The following is a 22,580-nucleotide window of genomic DNA, read 5'->3' as shown; positions in this document are numbered from 1 at the left end:
TTTAACAAGGTCATCTACTGATACTGCGTTTGGAGACGACTGCTTAACACAGGTTCGATTATTGTTCATTTTTGGTAGTCTCAATCATTACAAGTCTTTAATCTTCACATGGATGTTGCTAGGTTTATTTCCCCATTAACCAAGCGCGTGTGCAGAGGGGGCGAGTGTTGGGGATCGAAACCCCCATACTCAAAGAAAATTTAGGTATTTTAGTGTATTTTCCAAGGGATCATCACACACTCACACTCTCAACACACACACACACACACACACACACACACACACACACACACACACACACACACACACAAACACACACACACACACACACACACACACACACACACACACAACCACTCAAAAAAAAAAAATCGTTTGCCACCTCCCACACAATGTCCTACACATGTGAAAGTATAACTTAAGAGAAAAAATATATTTAAAAAATAATTAAATATTCATAAAATGAATCCAAATGGGGTACCCGTCATGTGTCTCATGAAATACATGTTTAGCCAAAAACGGTAAGTTTCTGCACCTCACGATTAATTCTTTTTAAAACCACTACTACTTTAATACAATGTATTAATGATATCTCATGATATTAAACATCATATGTAATAAGCGGTTTACTTGCAAATTCAGTGGGTACATCAGTGATCTAAAATCTAAGAATGCGCCTTTAAATTAATGGCAAAGCAGGAAAAAGGCCGCAACATGTTTGATAATTTGTAATTCAATTAAAAAAAAATGTCAATACATATTTCATTTAAACTATTCATTTTGATCATGAAACATTAAATATATGATTTTAACAACAGCATATAAATTTAATTACAACCTGTTTTAATGTTAGAAGCAATGGAAACAATCTGATTAAAATTAGCTCTACTAGGTCTAGCCAGTAGATCTAACAGCATTTCGTGAACTCCCATGTCCAGATGACATTCCATCTATAAATAACAATTTAAATATCGACCAATTACACTTCGCCTTTTATAGCGTTATTCGGGAGAATACAAATTCTAAAAATATCGGGCGAGACTATTTATGCAATAGACAAACTTGTTGGTCTATTTCAACATTGAAAAAACAGGGGGGGGGGGGGGGAAAGTGCAGTAATAAACTTTGGTTTGTATACTAGTATAACAGATTTTATGGCTATACCATCACGGGGTTTTTTTCCGTGTTGAAACGAATTTTATATAAAATTTTATATTGCAATTAGTTTCCGGCATACTTCGTAATTCACCCGAATTATTTTGTATACGCTCGGCATTACCCCGAATCTTTTCAAATTCTTTTCAAATCACTGGCATGATTTTGCAAGTAAGGTTTTGATTGGTCGAATGAAAGGTCAACTGGACATGAGCTCCAACGGGCTGCTATTAGATCCACATGTAATAGTGGAGCTAATTTAAATTAGATTGCAATGGAAATTAATGTGTATCAATACGTAATGGCCCAAGTGGTCAGACACGTAATGGCCCAAGTGGTCAGACAAGGGACGTAACTGACATTGCATCTCTTGTCAGCAAATTTCGTAATTTTGTAATCATTTTTTTTTTTAAATCTGGTCTTTATTAAAAACAATTATTGGAAACAAACGAAGATAAAATTTCACATATAATAATACTTATCTGAACCGCGAGCAAGCATTGTATTGCCATTAAAATTTACTTCAAATATTTTATTATTAAATGTTTATGTCTTAGACTTGTACACGTATATAGTGTATATATACTGTATTCAGTATAAGGGCCAACACAAAATGTTTAATAAGCATGAGCCCTCATTCTGTAAAAACATTCTCACACAAAATTGATGTCGTAGCGAAATAAAAATATTTTAGCGAACAAAAGATCGATCAATGACGCAAAATTTAATTCTGTATGGTCGATTGTAGTAGCTTGAGTATTCTGCGTCTAAATGTCAATCATCTCCCGAACGTTAGCGTAAACGGGCTAAACTATATTTTCTGCACGCGAATCATTTCTTAATAAAGTTAAGTTTGTTGTTGTTTAACGACACCGTTAGAGTACATTGATTAATTAATCATCGGTTATTGGATGTCAAACATTTGGTAATTCTGACACGTGCAGCAGGGGATCGTTTATATGCACCTTCTCACAGACAGCAAAGCATATAACTCATTAGACTAGTTGTGGTGCACTTGTTGGAAGAAGAAAACTTGCAATCTGTTGAATGGATCCATCAAGGGGGTTCCATCCTGCGACGCAAGCACCTCAAGCAAGCACTCAACCGACTGAGCTAAATCTTAATTTGAAAAAATCCCTACGACCATTTTGGCTACCGAATGCGTGAACCCTTAATACCAGCACCAGTCTACTTGCCTCAAACAGCGAACAGGCTCCGGTGGCGCAGAACTTTAAATAAATCTGGGTTCAAAACCTACTACAGGCTCCAATCCCGTGTGTGATTTAACCGATTAATAATACTTATCTGTCCTTGGGCCTAATTCACAAAGGTCTCCTAGGCCAATACCTAACAATTAACTTTTATCCTTGACATTTCATTGTTATTTCATTTTAACTATCTGGGCTGTTGGTTAGTGAATAGTGAGAGAGATGCTGGTGCGGTTAAAACTCGCTCTGAGCCGATACCTGGGTACTTATTTTATCTTATCCATTGCATACATCCAATTCATCCATTCAACTGATTGGATTTTCTCACGTTCCAACCAGTGCACCACAACTAGTCAAAGGCCATGATATGTATTTTCATGTCTGTGGAAAAGTGCATATAAAAGATCCCTCGCTGCATTAGGAAAAATATAACAGATTTCCTCTGATGACTACGTGTCAGAATTACGAAATGTTTGGCATCCAATAGCCGATGATTAATAATTCAATGTGCTCTAATGGTGTCGTTAAACAAAACAAACTTAAACCTTTTTAAAAATCCAATTATTGTTCAAGTACGGTCATCATGACAACGCCAGCCACTGGATCCATGGTGGATGAACCATAAGTGGATTTAAGCACACACAAAAAAAAAAAAAAAAAAAAAAAATAACCAGTGTTTCTAACTTACAAAGTAACACGTTTGCTAAAGCGTTAGACGAGATGCCTTGGGTAATCGCTTAAACAGGTAAGGTATCTACAGTTCCCATAATTAGTTTTCCACAGCTTGTGAGAGCGACGAAATGTCTGCACTTGTTTGCTTAGAAACAATATTAGCTTCTCAATACCAGCGACATAGTGTGTTAGTATGCGAAAACAAAAACTAGCTGCAGCAATATAATTTACCAATTAGCAACATCTTCGAATATATAGATATATATTTCACGGACATGATATGGCCTTTGCATTCCTGGAAATTCGGATCATCTTTCGATGGCACTTTAGTACACTTAGTACAGACATTGAAGTAATTACACGATAATAATAACAGTGCCGTTGCAGACCAGTTTTTGCAGCAGCTGATTGCCGTGGCGAATTTCAAGGGCTGTCTTTGATATACCAACATCTTGCAGTTGTAACGTACTGTATGGATTAGGAACTATCTGAATAGATCCATCGATGATGATCGATCATACAAGGTGTTGTAAATTTCGTCCTACGTGTTTTAAATGCAAAACAGAAGCTATGAATTAATCGATCTTAAAATCTACTGTTCCCAAGGCAAAAAGAAAAAAAAAAAGTAAAAAAAAAGTAAACAAACCAATTGTTTACTATAGGTGGTATCTTGAGCAGGCTTTTTCACCGGAAGCTTGATATAAAAAAAGCATCGAGTCTAAGAATAGAATAGGAGAGTACTTGGCGTCCTAACCAGAGCCAGTTGCTGGGAAGCACACCCGAGTTATGTTCACATTGTAGTGGAGGTGTAAGAGCCTGTAAGGCCACTAAACTGAATTGTATTTTTTTGACATCTAACCACTAAACACTGTTCTGAACACAGTCCAAAACTGAGTGTCCTGGGCAGCGTGCTAATTGAATATAAGCACTGGATATACAAAAATAATATAATCAATGAAAAGGAGGGATTAAAATTATATATCGATGAAGTGTACTGAGGTGTTAATGTGTGTGTATGTATGTATGTATGTATGTATGTATGTATGCATGTACTGATGTATTGATGTATGCATGTAAATGTAAGTACGTATGTGTATATGTACGTACGTATGTATGTTATATGTCTGTCTTTATGTCTGCCTGTCTCTCTGTCTATGTATGTATGTAATATGTATGTCTCCTTCGCTCTCTCTCTCTCTCTCTCTCTCTCTCTCTCTCTCTCTCTCTCTCTCTCTCTCTCTCTCTCTCTCTCTCTCTCTCTCTCGTTCTGTGTGTGTGTGTCTGGGGGGGTGTTGGGGGGTGGGTGAGGGTGTTGGGGTGGGGTGGGGGGGGGGAGGTGAGGACGCGGGTGATTTTGTGTGTTTTTCTTGGAATGTAAACACCAGACGGTAATGGAATGAAATACCAAACAGTGTTATTATCGGGGCATGAAATGATGTTATTTATTCGTTAAGTGAACTAATCACTTTTGTCAGTAAGTCAAATGTTAAATGTCAGGACTGTGGGTCTTTTTACATGTGTTAGTATATTAGTAAAAAATCTCGTAAATCCATTTTTTTTACATCAGGTGAAACAACAAAATTCCCGCAAACAGAAATATATATATTTTTTTTAAATCCACGAAAGAATAAATAAAACATGATGTTACGAAGGAGTTTGTTAAAATTAATTATTAAAAATAATAATGTGAACTGATGTTATCTGGATTGACAAACTGTACAAAAGTTTGTAACAAAAAATGATCACACCGGGGATGTTAATGATAATATGTGATGCTGATGATGACGATCATCATCATCATCATCATGACTTGCGTGTGCATGCGTGTGTCTGTGTGCATGTGTGACACCAAACGTATCGTTGTGGTGTCTGGCTATTTTAATGCAAATAATAATCAGAAATGAGAATATATTATGGATGATGGGGGCCATTTCTGGAACAGTGTTAAGCCAACATTATTGGAAATAGGCAAATGTTCGTAACAGGTATGGATAAAACTAAAACAGATCAAATTATTAAAATACATCCATTAATATAATGAACATAAAAACTCATAAGAAAAGCTCTGCAAAACAAACAGAAATCCAATAGTGTAAACCGAATGACAAACTTGAATAAATGTTTTTAAACACAACATAGTTATAGATACATGTGTTCCTGTAGCGGCTAAATATAATTAAGGTTATACCACTGGGCTGTGGGCTATTTTAGTTTTCAGTTATGCCTGAAATCAATCAATCTCTCTCTCTCTCTCTCTCTCTCTCTCTCTCTCTCTCTCTCTCTCTCTCTCTCTCTCTCTCTCTCTCTCTCTCTCTCCTACTCGCCTTTCCTCCATCCATCCCTTCCTTACAAATGACTGTAAAATACTCTAATTATATTGTGGTTGATGGGTAATAAAAGAAAACAACCTCTCTCTCCCACATAATTATGTGTGAAATGGCCAAGGTTTACATTTCCTTGTGAAGAGGTGTAGTAAAGCTTACTCCTTCAGTTACACGAACATACAACTTTGTTGATGTTCAAAAATGCAGGCGATATAGTTTAGGACGCATGACATGGTAACATTATTCGTTGTATGAATATGAAAACCTCAACCTAAAATGGAACGTAGTTGGTATAAAATGTAACACTGTTATTGTTAAAGTGTAACGTTGTTACAAAAAAGAGAGTACAATTGATACAGCCATATGTCACGTTGATATAGCTGACATTTAACATTGTTACAGTTAAAATTCAGCTCTGTAACACCTAAAATGCAGCGCTCGAACAGCTAAAATGTACCTATCTTACATCTAAAAAGTAACATTGTTACAGATAAGGCATGACGCCGTTACAACTAATGCTTAAACTTGTGACAGATAAAGTGTTACATTGTTACAGCTAACGGTAACACTGTTACTAATAATACATGGCGTTGTTACAGATAAAGTGTAGGTAGGATGTGATGCATAACGCCGTTACAACTAACGTGTAACGTAAAATGTAACATTGTTAAACTTGATGGTGACACCATTGCAAATAAGGCATAACAATGTTAAAACTAAAGTGCAATGTTGTTGCAACTAAAATGTAACATTGTAACAGGTAAAGGCAACATTGTTACCGATTTAAGCACAAAACTGTTACAAGTAATGTTGTTAAAGCTAAAATCTAACATTGCTACAGCTAAAATCTGACAATGCTACAACTATAGATTACATCGTTGCAGCTAAGTTATAACGTTATTGCAACTAAAGTTTAACATTGTTGCAAGTAAAATGTAACATTGTTACAATTAAAAGTAACGATGTTGTAACTACTACATTATGATGTTACAGTTTCATTTACCGAAATATTGTTAAAGATAAAACATAAGATTGTTACAGTTGTGAATATACATTTGATGTAGCTTTAAAAAATTGTATATTTTAAGACAGAAAAAAGAAGACAAATATTTAAATGCTTGTTATAGGTAATCTGTAAAATTGAACTTACAGAAAAGAATACTTTGTGGCCTTTCTCGGTGGTGTAATTCATTTCAGTGACCTATTGTGTAACTGTAGTGAAAACACATAAACAAAAATGAAAACGAAAACCTACATTTAGCTCGGAAGACAGGCACTTTGGATCAAACAAATTTTAACATTTTATAAAACTCTCAAGGATAATCACTTAAAACGTCACAATATATACAGAAACCACAAATTATCAATATAAAATGGATTTAAATAGGAAGTCAGCATTTAAAACTCTTTTTCTTGTGCACCTGTGTGTGTGTGTGTATATATATATATATATATATATATATATATATATATATATATATATATATATATATATATATATATACAATACCAACGATTTAACACTTTGCATCCACTAGTGGTTCAAGCACGCCTATTCTGGGACCATTCACAAAGCTCCCAGAAAGAATTTCCCCGGGACAGAGGGTAGTACACGGTTTATCATAATTATTTCTGTTTTGTAAATAAACAGACCACCATAAACAGATCACCATAAACAGATCACAGGTGAACATTTATCACTTTACAGACAACGTCCTGAAGTTACATTCGCTCACATTCGCACTTCCTGCGGAAGCAGTCAAACTGATATTTTCCCCCAGTTCTATCGCAGTGCAGTCTGGGTGGATCTTTGACGAAAGCCCCACTGGGCTGATGTTTCCGTCCGAATTTTCCATTTTTCTCTGTTCCTCTTCGTCTTCTTTCCCCGTATCTGGATCGCGGTCCCTCCTAGCTAATCCGTACTGGACGTGGGTGTAATAGAGAACGAAATTACTAACGATAATAGGCACCGTGAAGGCAATCATCAGCAGGCCCGCGATTGCGCACAGAGACCCTATGATGTAACCGAAGGCCGTCTGCGGGTACATGTCGCCGTATCCGACGGTCGTCATGGTAACCACGCTCCACCAGAATCCTATGGGAATGTTGTCGAAGCCGTTCTCGCCTTCGGCGAAATGCATAAGCGAGGCGAACACGACCATCCCGATCAACAGGAAGACGAACATGAGCATCAGCTCGTTGAAACTGGCCTTTAGCGTGTACAGTAAGATCCACAGACCAGGCACGTGGCGGATAAGGCGGAATATCCTGCACAGTCTGAGCATCCTCAGAATAAACATGAACTCCATGATCACCATCCCTTTTCCGTTGCTTGGCTGGATGAAGAGCAAGGCGATGTTGATGTAGTCGGGCGCGATGGCGATGAAGTCGATGATGTTCTGCAAGGCCCTCAGGAATTTTATTTTGCTCGGCGAGCAGAAGAAGCGGGTGAAGTACTCTAAGGTAAAGTAAGCCAGGCATGTCAGGTCCATCAGCACCAGGCTCGGATGGGCAAGGTACATGTCGTCCTTCGTCCGGTTTTTCTCCTCCACGTCCGTGAATTGTTGATCGTTGTCTGAAAAACTTCCATTTGCCGTTCCGGTGGTGTTGTGAATTCCGCCAGGGTTCCACTCTATGACCTTCATGTTTAGGAACTGGTACAACCCATGCCATTCCTCCTTGATTTCGCTCGGCTGCACTTGAAAATGTGGATGTGTTTCGGCACAGAAGGAAAATATGGACACCAGTACAAAGATGATGGAAATCCACGCATAAACCTAGGAGAATAAAAAAACACAATATAAATACAAAATTAAAACTATTATATATCAGTAGGAATATTCTTGAATTTGTTATACCAGAGGGGCTGAAGGCAATTTTTGTTTTGTTTTGCTTTGTTTTGTTTTTAGTTTTGTCTTAACCACCACAAAAATAAAATATTATTTAAACCATACATGTAGAGACAAAACAGATGGAACAGATCCACTAGACATGCAATTACAACAATTGTGCTTATCACTTGTCGATGAAAGGTCGACCAGGGCCATGCTTATAAACCTGTAGTCTAGAGTGAAATCTATAAAAACGTTACACGCATACATGTATGCGTTGCCATGACGTTAAAGTATCAGACTCTCATAGAATATTAAGTCTAGACTTAAATGCTTTATAAGCACTGAGTGAGGATTTTGAATCACAGTAGTTAGACCTGCAATCTCAATGACTACTAGTCCCAGGACTTGCATTCCTAGATATGCTAGACTTCGGACTTGCATTTCTAGACATGCTAGACCTAGCACATGCATTCCTAGATAAGCTAGACCTAGGAGTTACATTCCTAGATATTCTAGACCCGAGACTTGCATTCCTAGATATGCTAGACTTCGGACTTGCATTCCTAGATAAGCTAGACCTAGGAGTTACATTCCTAGATATTCTAGACCCGAGACTTGCATTTCTAGATATGCTATACCTAGAACGTGCCTTTCTAGATATGCTAGACCTAGAACTTGCATCTCTAGAAATACTCGACCTAGAATTAGGGTGACAACTATTCTGACTGAGATGCGGGGGGGGGGGGGGGGGGCTAACTGGGAGTGATCTGGAGTTCGTTTAGATGTCATTAAATGGCATTCCCTGTATCCTACAAATAAAATTCATCTCTGCCTTAAGATTTACTATCGATACTATTTTTTATTCGGAATTATTGGGGGGGGGGGGGGGGGGCTAGAGTCCCGGATCCAACCGAGACTGAGTTTGAACGGCTCGGTTCACGGGGACGTGTACGGCCACGTCACTGACCTCTCACTCACTAACCGCTAACAATCACTAGCAACCATTAATCATTGTCCTCCAAATGAAACGTGAAACCTTATTGCGTAACTCTCATGTCATCAAACCATAGGACGTGAGGAATATGTTACAAAGTCACGGTCATAGCAGGGCTGAAGTTAAGCAGACCGAGTAGAACAACGTTCGCTAGACTGGGTTATGCGCTTCATGTCAAACCGAATTACCACATCGGTGACCAGTCAAATAGTTCGTTAACGTTAGCTGGTTTTCTTCGTAAACCATATACAGACAAGATTCATAATAATTGTTAATAATAACCATGAAATAAAGTTGTATGAATCAGTATTTCAATATAGTATTTAGTGATACTGGAAATGTGTGTCTATGGTTTACTGAATTTGCTTGCAATTGCATTAATGGATTTCGAATTATTAAAACTGAACAATTATTTTAGGATAGTGTCCTATAATGTTTTTTTTTTTTTTTTTTTTTTTGATATGGCTTTACAACAGAAAGTCTATAGACAACTGAGCTGTGTGCCCAGGAGTGCATGCACAAAGCTGGGTTAGAAGGAAGGAAATATTTTAATTAACGACGCACTCAACATATTTTATTTATGGTTATATGTCGTCGGACATATGGTTAAGGACCACACAGATATTGAGAGAGGAAACTCGCTGTCGCCACTTCATGGACTACTATTTTGGAATAGCAGCAAGGGATCTTTTATATGCACCATCCCACAGACAGGATAACACATATCACAGCCTTTGGTATACCAGTCGTGATGCACTGGCTGGAGCGAGAAATAGCCCAATGGGCCCACCGACGGGGATCGATCCCAGACCGACTGGGCTACGTCCCGCCCCTTAAAGCTGGGTTAGATATAGCTGGGTTAGATGTAAGCACAAACATGGAGAATTTGGCTAGTATTACTCATATACCCAAACACACAAGCACTTAAGAGGGCAAGGGTGAAGCTTTGTCCTGTCTTGACTTGGGAATCACAAAAACAAAATCCTGTTATAAACATAAATACAAATAACTTTTAAAACACAAATAAAATGCTATCCAAAACACTTCTTTCTATTTTTTTTCTATGTGCCAGTAAACCACGTTTGAAGCCGTGTACATTTGACTTGTTCCTCACTACATACGCGCGCGCGCGCGCGCACACACACACATACACGCGCGCGCGCTCGCCCGCAAATACATGCACGCGCTGAGCGCACTCACGCACGCTCACACACAGCTCTTGCTTGGGGTGTTTTCGTCGCAGGATTGAATCACCTCAGTGGATTCACTCAACTGACTGGGTTTTTTCTCGTTCCATCAAGTGCACCACAACTGGACAAAGGCCGTGGTATGTGTTTTCCTGTCTGTGGGAAAGTGCATATAATAGATATCTTGCTGCAACCGGCCATGGAATCGCGGACTGGCTATGCCAGTACCTGAATCCATGGTTGGCGTGCCTGAACCGTAAGGGTGTGGGCACGTTAAAATAGTTCCCTTCCCTTCCCTTCTTGCTACATTAGAAATAATGTAGCGGGTTTTCTTTGATTACTACGTGTCAGAATTACCAAATGTTTGATATCCAGTAGCCGATGATTAATTAATCAATGTGCTCCAGTGTTGTCGTTAAACAAAACAAACTTTAGCATGCACACACTCACACATGCGCGTGCACCTTCTTCGTGTAATATTTTTACGAGCCTGACACAAGTCGGTGAGACCTGATATCAGAGATGGTGAAAATAAACGGAAATTGTAGTAGCTGAAACAATGAAACAGAAGACATTTGACCTAGAAGATTGATCTTTTATCGTTAACCCAGATATTGTTTCCAGTACAGCCATTAAAAACTCGACCGATCGCTTACTGGCTCGCACAGGGAATAGCTACATGTATATAAACGTTATATATAAATCTGTCAATACAAACTGTTGAATGAACAAACAGCTAAACATTATTATTTAGATTTTACTGATGTGAACATTTTGTCATACGGACGCCAGTTTGCCTTGATAGTTGTATAGTAGTAGCAGTAGCAGTAGCATAGTAGCATCATCATCATCATCATCAACAACAGCAGCAGCAGCAGCAGCAGCAGCAGCAGCAGCAGCAGCAGTAGTTGTAGCATTAGTCGTTGTTGTTATTGTAGCAGTAGCAGTTGCAGTAGTTGTAATAGTAATATTGGTAGTAGTTTCAAACCAACTAACCAATGGGTTATTTAAATGAAAGTTAAAGTTCGTTAACAACACCAATAGAGCACATGAATGTATTAATCATCGGCTACTGGGTGTCAAATATTACCTAATTCATGCATGTAGTCATAATTCTTTAATCAGCAGCAAGGAATTCTTTATAAGCACAGACAGGACAGCACATACCACAAACTGGTATGCGTGAAGCACTGAGTTTTATCAGTGTTCATTGCAGTGTTAAATGTCAATTCATCTGTTCCTTTTTGATGCACACAGACTAGACTAGCAGTGGCTACCAGTAATCTTGTTCTGGTTGGATTTTCAAGTGAATAAATTCTTAAATTTTAATACAGTATATGTATATATATAGAAGTAAAGTTTTGTGTGATTATAATCATACTAAATGTTACATGTTTATTTGTTTATTTATGTATTTATGTATTTATGTATTTATTTATTTATTATATCTTGCAAGAATGAAGCAACGAATGTTGCAGGTCGGGAATAAAGAAGACTTTTCCTCTCTTTTTGTCGAGTTACAAGATAAAATAATATCAGGCTATGTAGGCTATCGACTGTTTCCATTCTTACCTTCATGGGATAAAGCCTATAAACTACGTTTTTGACCTGTTATTCTCTATTCCTGTAAGGGTTACATGCGTCTCGAATAGACCTGGTGCTTATAAAACGTTTAAAACTCTAATAGAGTCTGAGACAGTAATGTCATGACAACGCCATACAAATTGTATGCATGGGACGTCATTAGAGATTGAGTCTGGACTCTTAAAAGTTTTATAAGTACGGGCTCAGATGTCTTCTAAGGCCAGCGTGTATGCGGGGGTGGAGTGTGTGTGTGTGTGTGTGTGTGTGTGTGTGTGTGTGTGTGTGTGTGTGTGTGTCAGGGAATGACCCTCCTCCTGCTTAAAGCGGATTTTCTTTTTAAAAATATATTTTCCAGGGGAGAATGACTCGAACCCCTAATAGCTTCACTCGCCACAGTGTAGTCCCCCTCACCTACAAAATTCCCTGCATACACGCCTGGCCAGTGTACCTAAATCTTAATTAAATAAAAGCACGAAATCAAACTGACAAAGGTTTCTTTTTTGTATGTCTCGGGGGTTGCCCGTACAGACAATTTTATTTGTATTTTATTTTCTATATAATGCACTCCATTAACAAAAATGTTCCTTCGCAGAGAGAGTTTTAAAATAATGTTCTGACGGCGTGTTGTGTTACTTCCATAGTGCATTCTGCTACATTCATACCAGTGGAATTCTAATAGTATATTAATTTCCCAGACGTTATAGTATGCTACAAGTAAAACACTGATCGTTAATGTAAATACATATTGTGATTGTCAACTGGAATGCAAGCGAAGCAGAAACTATGTCTGCTCTTTGTGTGTGTGTGTGTGTGTGTGTGTGTGTGCTTTAACCTAGACGTACTGTGTGGTGTTGATGTGTTTATGACTGTGTGTATACATGTGTTTAAGTGCGTGGAGGTGCGAGTATACCAGACTTTTTAAAATACAAGTACAAGCACGCTTTCGTAGTTGCGCGCTTGACTATCTGTGCTGCCTGGCCAGAATATGGGTTTAAAGTTTAGTCATTAGTGAGAGCGAAAAGCATCCTCCCACCCCGAAGTTATCAAAATTAATTGTATCAATATCTGTAGTTTCCATCTATTAAATGTTTTAATAAACGATATTTTAAACTTTAAAAAATATATTAAAAGTCACTGAGTTTTAGGTAAGTATAATGCAAAATAAGTTCCAGTCTCAATTGTGTGAAATAGAAAGTGATTATACGCTACAATCACTGCAATTAAAATGTGACGACTATTAAAACATATTGTTTCATTACATTTTCATACAAATAGACTGGACACAACGTTTCCAAACTTAAACCCACCCCATCCTACCCCGTTATGATACTTAATAAACACCCCCGCCTCTACATCATTTCTATATTTACAATCTGACAGTCCTGGTGAATTAATGTGATGAGATCGTGATAAATAATCATTTTTATACAAAGATCAATTATGAACCCTAGGAACTAAAATCGTTTTAAGTATCACTCACAAACAAGATTAACCCTCAACACAATTGGCTCATTTGCGACTGGATCGGCGTGGCGTGTGCGGTGCGGCTACAAAAATTAAATTTAGAAAAGAGAAGTCGGTGTGTGTGTGTATATATATATATATATATATATATATATATATATATATATACGTACCCATTGCCGGTACAAGGCTGCTAACCCAGTACCTACTAGCCTTATGTCCGATGGCTTATCCACGACACTACCGAGGCCGGAAACAAATATTAAAAAACACATTTCCAATGAAAGCACGAGAGCCGGATTACACGCATGCATCCAATGTAGACGCACTATCAAATCCAGTGCATCTTCGCAAGCCAAGGTACCATTTCACATAACTACTGCATAGCTATACGGAATGGTGCCTTGGCTTGCGAAGATGCCTCTATGTGAATGAGCCTTAAGTTAACTATCGCTGGTAGGCGCGCGCGATAACACGATTCTTGATAAATGCACTTATGTCCAGATGCCACAGAGAAAACTGTGTATTCTATTACAGGCAATTACAGAGAGAACCGAAGTAAATTGTGTTGCTTAGACAACACCTACCGCTGGTTAGTAGAACCGAATTACCAACGACGCAGACATATATATATATATACAGTCAAACCTGCCTTCGCGGCCACCTCCATATGGCGGCCACCTGTCCATGGCGGCCACCTGTCCATGGCGGCCACCCTGAGGTCCTCCCAATGAATTTTACAATATATTTTACCTCTATATGGCAACCACCTGCTCAACGCGGCCAGCGGCCACACTTTTGTCATAAAAAAGCGTAAATGAACCTGCTATCGCGTCCACAATTGTTTTTTTAGTGCAAGTTATAAAGAAATGTCGGCAATCGCAAGCGCAGTAGAGTGCTCCATTATTCTGTTTGTTAAATATTCTCTTTTTCAATGAATAAAATTTCATATAGATGATAATTTTTTGTCTTGTTTTTAATTACGTTTTTGCACATGTATATGCCTCCCTAATAGTTCTATTGCAACATACGTGTAATTGTTTTTAAAAATTCGGACTTATATATGACCTGCATACGGCGGCCACCTCTCTATGGCGGCCACTTTTGTCATGTCCCACGAGTGGCCGCCATAGACAGGTTCGACTGTATATATATATATATATATATATATATATATATATATATACACACATTGTATATATAAATGAAATAACATACACACACACACACACACACACACACACACACACACACACATACATACATACATATATATATATATATATATATATATATATATATATATATATATATATATATATATCAATCATATAATATCTTACATTTTAAGTGCAATCAAAGTATGTGATATTTTTCAGATCACATACTTTAAGAATTTGATAACTTTGCAAATTCGATGTAAATTGGTCGAGGTCTCGGCACTAGGTTTATTGACATTTAAGCAAACGTAGTTGGGTGACACTCCATGATTGACGTATGCATTCATAGTCATCAAATAAAAACATTTCAATGGCAATTTGACACTGAAAGCTGTCCAGCGTTCAGAAAACAAAAAACGTTACACATAACTTTATTTTGATGTAAGGACATCCAAAATGACGTCATTCGAGTTTGACGTCATTGCCATTCAAAAATACACCGCGCCACACATTCTTACGTCATTTGAATATCTAGTAATGGCGGACTGGAATTAAAGTTGCGTGTACAGTTTACAAAAACACGTTGTATTAAGCTTGAGCTTATATGATAAAGAGATTATTACCCTCGTGTATTTCGGTATCGTCAATATCATATATTAGGAATACAAATAATACAATTTTTATTCCTAATATATGATATTGACGATGCCGAAAAACACTCTGGTAATAACCTCTATTTATTTATATTTAGAGAATAACTAACGAGCTACGAGGAATTACGGTTTTACAGCATTAATTCACGAGGGACAGATAATCCGTAATTCCTCGTAGTGAGTTGGTTATTCTCTTTATTACCCATTGTCAATCTTTAACGATTTTAAAAGTATATTTACGTTCTCGCTGCTGTAACAACTGACAAGCTCTACCAGCCATAAGAATATATTCATACGCGCCGTTACCGGTGCACACCCAACAGTATCCACCAAAGAATAGTTCCACAAAAACCCAGTCAAAATAATAAAATATTTTTTTTTTTAAACATTTGTACATATATTTTGATTTTTAATTCCGTAAATGTTGGTATCGTAAAAAAATATTTGAAGTTCGTAGTAATAGTTTGACCGATGAATGGAATCATGAATGAACAAAAAGTAGTCCCGGCAGTATGTAATTGCCAATCAAATCTTGTCTTTTTAAAGCCAGCCAATCAGTGACTGTAGAAGCAATCTGCACACTGTGCAGAGATCGAAAAAATATTACCCCGTATATTTGAGCCCATATGGGTAATATATATATATATATATATATATATATATATATATATATATATATATATATATATATATATATATATATATATATATATGTGTGTGTGTATAGATATAGATATAGATATTATATATATATATATATATATATATATATATATATATATATATATATATATATATTATATTCATTTATACACACGCGCGCGCACACACACACACACACACACACACACGAAGTAAACTAATACTACCTTTGCTCCCAGCGATGACGTTGGGTCTTGCAGGAACCTCCAGATATTCCAGCGATACCTCGTCCAGCAGGAGGCCGACGCCTTGTTGTACATCGTGTCCTGGATCGTCGACGACTTCCGGTCGTACTCCAGCTTCTGCAGGGACCTGCTCTGCGTCTTCCACGTGTTGTACTGCGTCCAGCAGCACCGCTCTATGTCCAGCTCGTCAATCCCCCAGAACGTCAGCTCGTTCTGTAGCGACGGGCCGCACATGTTCGTCGGTATGTGCAGCTCCCCAGTGCGGTAGTAGTTCAGGATGCACGCGAATCCCTGAGGATCGCGGTCGAAAAAGTAGTCCCCGACTTCCGGTCGCCAGAAGTGCTTCAGTTTCATCTCGTCCGCCAGAACGGAGTTCCTCATCTTCTTTAGAGTGGTCTTGTACGTTTCGAATACCTGACCGCCGACGTTGATGAATATTGTTGTCTTTGGAGGCTTCCTGGCTTTTTTTAGAGTTCTCTTGCACGTGCATAGGTTTTTCGTCGACGCGGCCGTCGTCGAGGCCGGCGTGTTGTTAGGAGCATTCTGATTGTCGTCGGTCAGCGTCACGGTGACACCGGAAATGTTGTTTTGCTCTCCGCAGCAACATCCTTTATTCTCGCATTCGTTGCAATCGTCGTCCTCATTGGCAAGATCCGACATAGTGGCTGGCGCATGTCGAACAGAGCGGGGTATGCTGGTCTTCCGTCTGATGTGCCAGTCCAGACCACCTTGGGGAAATGACGGACGGCGCTGAAAAACGAAGAAGAAACAAACATAAAATATATAATACAAAAATTATATACTTACTTTTTATGTAAACAGTTATACGTTGCAGGGCATACCGACTGAGCCAACCAAAAGAATTGTACTGATGAAAGCTCGTGCGCTCTGCTCGCGGACTATTCATTAAAAATACCCCCAAAACAAACAAACAAACCGGTAAGGGTTAGATTACCGTTTCTTTGTTTCTCACTTAGTCATCTCGGTTATTTTCCCGTCCAAACCACTGCTTCACGACTGGAACATCAAACACCATACAAAATATACACCTGGAAATTAATTAAGTACCATTAATTGTGACCATTTCGTGTATATAAAACATTGGAATTAGCGTTTTCTGTGTATACAGTGAATATTGCGAAAGACTGACAGCAAACGGAACAGTTTTACATCAATATTTAAGGCATTATATGAATGAATGAATGAATGAATGAATGTTTAACGACACCCCGGCACAAAACAATACATCGTGTACTGGGTGTCAAACTATGGTAAATGCAAAAAAAAAAAATGTTTATAGGAAGAAAGACAAAAACCGTTAATATATGAAACTGTGTGGTAATTAACTATGAATCTGAAATGACGCTCATGTGCTTCTCATAAGTAATTTATTTATGTCAAGGAGCGGGACGTAGCCCAGTGGTAAAACGCGGAAACAATACTAAAACCCCATTTCGTTCTGTTAACGCACATTGAAATATGTTTGGTAATATACTTTATTAAATTAACTGGGCCCTGCCTTAAATTACTGCGTTTGTTTACTCTATATGCATATATGAGTAGTTTACACAGTCCAGAAGGTGACATAACTTCCTGTCAAGCTGCGTACCCTCTCCTAGGGCATGTACTTTCTTTTTAAGGGCTTAGTTGGACTTAAAAATGTTTGGCCGCAGTTCAAAATTTTATGTGGGGTTTTTTTTTGGTGTTTTTTTTTGTAAACAGTCCGACGCAGTTTATTTTGGCAGTCCGTCTAAACAGACCTCTTTCACATTCCCATTGCGCATGTGCGCAAAGAGTACCGTCCCTTGCCGAATTGAACGGTATCGAGGCTAAATACAAATTTGGGGCATGATCGACAGTTGTCATGAGTGTCGTGAGTAGCTTCGTAGGAGCTGTGAATCTTTAGCGACTAACGTACATATTTCATATAAGATGTTAAAATGGCTGCGAAAAACGGTCTACTAAAGTTTACATCGGAATGGTTTAAGACCAAAAGCAGTGGAAGATTAACTTAGAAGAAGTCTCTGGAGCTGCCTGTCAAGGGTATTTTAACAACGCAAAATTAAAAGATTCATACAATAAAATTAACTTTAGTGGAATGTGTTTTTTTTACTTTTAACAATTAGAATTATAGTTAAATACTCACGCGGATTTCCAGTGATGTTTAATTCTCCACATGTATCAGTATTTAAAATTTAATAAAATATGCCTCCCCTTCCCCCTAAAAAACCCAAACAAACACCCTAACTCACATAAACCTTTATCACAGCTCTATTTTCCTCTTATCGTTTCATTAAAAAAAGACGGTCGTACAATTACTAATCAATGTTACATGTCTATCCACAAATTATTTATTTATTTATTTATTTATTTATTTATTTATGTATTTATTTATTTACTTATTTATTTATCTTATTTTATTTTTTTTTTATTTTTTTTTATTTTATTTTCACTATCATTTATATCAGATACATACAACTTCACTTGAAATAATATCTGATATTTACGAAGTTTTAAAACATAATTATTGTATGAGACATCACAGGCAAAAACCTACAACTTAGCATGACATCAGAAACCGAGTAAACGCGGCTCAAAGTTTGACATCACATGTAAACGCGGAAATAAAAGTTGACATGCTGTTTGCGTTGTTTGTTTTGAAGAATTTAGAAGATGACATCTTCTTCTTTACATGAAAATCAGTTTGAAGTAAAAATATACTTAACTCCAAAAGAAACGCGAAAATTTTAAAATATTAAAAAACCCACATTTGAATAAACTATGTACAAATCGATTAAGTTGACCAATAGCCATCTTGTCAGCGTATCCAATTCCACATAACGCATGAAAAAAACGAGTACAGTGTGACGTCACGCACGTGCTGAAATTGACGACCAAAATCGATCTGGAATGCAAAACGGGTGGATCATGAAAGATGCGAATTGCACGTGAAACACTACCAGGCCTGGGTATAAAAGAAACGCCAGACAGCAATGTTCAACTCATTTTACGAGTAGCGATACAACGATGCCACGACTTAACGCTGATTCCAGACATAGAGCTTTGGGGAATTTGGAGGCCGGAATGGATGCCAGGCAGGTTGCACGTGCTTTCGGTGTCCATGTCTCGACAATCTACCGTCTCATAGACCGATTTCTACAGAACAACAACGTCGTCGACCGTCCACGTAGCGGCCGTCCCAGAGTGACGTCACACAGCGCCAGGACCGTTACATCGTCCGAACTCACATGCGTGATCGGTTCGTACCAGCCACCACAACAGCCCGGCAGACAGTGGGAACCCACAACCGCCCTGTTTCCTACACCACGGTACGACGTCGTCTGATCGCCATCCATCTGAACTGTCGTCGACCGTACATTGGACAACGTCTCACACACAGCGACACCGCCTTGCACGACACAACTGGGCTGTTCTGCATCGACAGTGGCGGAACCGACAGTGGCAGAACATCGGCTTCTCCGACGAAAGCCGCTACTGCTTAGATAGGGCCGACGGTCGTATGAGGGTGTGGAGGCGTCGAGGTGAGCGCTTCACAGATGCGTGTGTTATGGAGAGGGACCGTTGGGGGAGGGCCTTCCGTCATGCTGTGGGGTGCCATATCCTGGGGACGTCGTGTACAACCTGTCATCTTCGACAACAACGGCCGAGGACGCGGCAGGGGCGTCACAGCACAGCGCTACATCGACGAAGTGCTCACGCCTGTGGTGGTGCCTTTTTTCGCGGGTCACCGTCAGATGGTTTACCAGCACGACAACGCCAGGCCACACACGGCACGGGCCACCCAGGCATTCCTGGCACAGCACAACATCATCACAATGGACTGGCCAGCTTTAAGCCCGGATCTGAACCCCATCGAGCACTTGTGGGACGAGGTTCAGCGCATGATGAACCAACGCCCTGCTCCCGTGGTGACACAGCAGCAGCTCCGCCAGGTCGTCGTGGACACCTACAACAACGTGCCCAGGGCCTTCATCAGGAACCTCTTCCTCTCCATGGGTAGGAGGTGTGCGGCGGTCATGGCCAGCAATGGCGGACACACCCGCTATTAATGGACATGTTTGAGTGGCATGTGACGCCATTGAAGAAGCGCCATGGCCTTGACATTTCAAATGACAATGCGACCTCGATTTTTAACATGTCAATAACATGAAATCTCATCTTTACGAATTGTTTAAGTTTTTCATAGAAACGATTATTTTAAGAACTTTGGGACGTATTTCAATGAGTGCACTCAAAACCTCCAATCTACGTATTCGCGTTTCTTTTGGAGTTAAGTATATATCTGTATGTACAATAGTGTTTGGTTACTATTTTGTATTTTGTACCTGAGAACATTGGTCGAGATCGTTAACGATACCATCAGCTCTTTGATACACATTTACAAACATAGCGCGAAGTCCTATATATTGATATGGTATGCAAGTATCACACGTCTTTATAATGTACATGATTATACTTAACATAAAGTGCAGCAACTTTTCCAGAGTGGTAGACCCATGCAACCCGATACGATCCTAATTTGGTCTAACTTATGAATAGTGTATATAATTTCAGGCCCGTAGCCAGCATGATTAGCGGGGAGGGGGGGGGGGGGGGGGGGGGGGGGGGAATCGAAATTTCATTTAAACGGAACTCATCAAACGCGAGCGCCGAAGGCGCAGAGCCGTAGACGGGGGACGCGGGGGGGGGGGGGGTCCCCTTGGCCAAACAATGAGCTGACGCCGGTTACACTCGAGAATAATACACCAGGGGCGTAGCGTGATCTGGACCTGGGGGGGGGGGGGGGGGGGGGGGTTCGAATATGAACCAAGTGGACCTTTTTCTATTTTGTTTTTGCACCACCAGAAACTCCATATGTATAAACCTGTATGTTCTAGTTCTAAAAGCGGACCATTTGCTTCAGCGGGGGGGGGGGGGGGGGGGGGGGGGTGGGTCCGAACCCCCCCTCCAGCCTACGCCCCTGTACACGAACTTTTGTTGCAAAATACAGTGCTGTCCGGTGTATCTGCGCACCTAAGCATTCAAAGACCATTTTCTATGTGAACACTGTGAAATACTTAATAAAATATGTCTCTCACCAATGAAGCAGTGCATAATCTGAGATACACTACAAATTGTTTTATGTCTGTAGTAAATAAACATTTTAAAATTTTCCATAAATGTAGACTTACATCTTTCTTAGGTTAAATAATCTTGCTTCGAATTTAAATAGCTGTATATGCAATACAGTTACATTTCTGACCATTCTCAGGTCGGTAGCATCCAAGAAGTCGGAGGTGGGGGGGGGGGGGGGGGGGGGGGGGGGGACTATAGCCCCACTTTTTAAAACCCGGTTTAAAATATGGCTTTTGCCCCCCCCCCCCCCACCAACTAGACTGTGTCCCTCCACTACATATTATGCCCCCTCCCATCCCCCAACTCAAGATATCGTTCCTACGGGCCTGATTCTAATGTTTTATATACCATAGCTCAACTTTCATATGTATCATTTAATTTTATTCCAAATACCGAAAGAAATTTCAAATAACTTGTTGAAAAGAAATCCCGACAAGAATCCTGAATGTATTTATCTGTATAATGCTTTATAAATATTTAAATTATGTTAAATACAATAACTATCTGCATACATACACGCGCGCACACATTGATATTATTTCAGCCCATATCAGATATTTATTGCGTACGAATCCGAACCGATGGTTTGTCGGGCGTTAACAACAAAATATTTTTTATTTCGTGATTAGCAATAATTCACAAATGTCTCCAATAAGTCTTGTTGGATGTCGACAGAATGTTCGGGTTTCCCTACTGATAGAATAATTAATCATGGAGATATTCACATTCCTGTTGCGTGGCCTCGCATTGTCTATGCTCCCCCAACTTGTCCACAGGTCTATTTTTGCGAGATCTCGCGTGAGTTCGTGGTAGAACATGTATTTGTGCCTGATAGCTTTTTTTTAAGGAAATGACGATGCTTTTAATGATATAACGTATAAAACGTTTTCTGTGTAATTTTTAAAGTATATGTTCCAGTTTATTTTTATCATTGTAAAGTAATCGTATGTTGTTGACTGTTTTACATTACGTAACTTGATATGTCTAGTTTGATGTATAAATATAGACAAAGCTTACATCCCACGTTTTTAGTCATAATAATGTCTAGATAGCGAAGATCAAACCAGCTTGCTAGTTTCAAGTAAAAATACGTTATTTGTATTTATAGTTATTACTAAATGTCTGATATCTAATAGCCTAGTGGTGTTCTTAAACAAAACAACCTATATAGGTGGATGTGTTGATGTATTGATGGATAGATGGATGGATGGACGCACGGCAGGATGGAAGAAAAAACGTACAGACGGATATACGTATAGATAGATAGATAGGCAGACAGACAGACAGATAGATAGATAGATAGATAGATAGATAGATAGATA

General features: G+C 38.9%; 1 protein-coding gene across 1 annotated transcript in view; it reads right to left on the bottom strand.

The window, feature by feature from the left end:
• Positions 1 to 6,986: 6,986 nt before the first annotated feature.
• Positions 6,987 to 22,580, bottom strand: part of LOC121368819 — a 33,718-nt gene continuing 18,124 nt past the window's right edge. Inside the window, exons 4-5 of the mRNA XM_041493565.1 lie at positions 16,105 to 16,872; positions 6,987 to 8,136 (exon numbers count right to left, since the gene is read on the bottom strand). Coding sequence (XP_041349499.1) covers positions 7,057 to 8,136; positions 16,105 to 16,872 — 1,848 coding nt within the window. The 3' untranslated portion in view covers positions 6,987 to 7,056. The remainder of the gene's footprint in view (positions 8,137 to 16,104; positions 16,873 to 22,580) is intronic.

The sequence above is a fragment of the Gigantopelta aegis genome, chromosome 3, assembly GCF_016097555.1.
Source record: "Gigantopelta aegis isolate Gae_Host chromosome 3, Gae_host_genome, whole genome shotgun sequence".
Taxonomy (NCBI): domain Eukaryota; kingdom Metazoa; phylum Mollusca; class Gastropoda; order Neomphalida; family Peltospiridae; genus Gigantopelta; species Gigantopelta aegis.
This window is presented reverse-complemented; position numbering and strand designations above follow the sequence as displayed.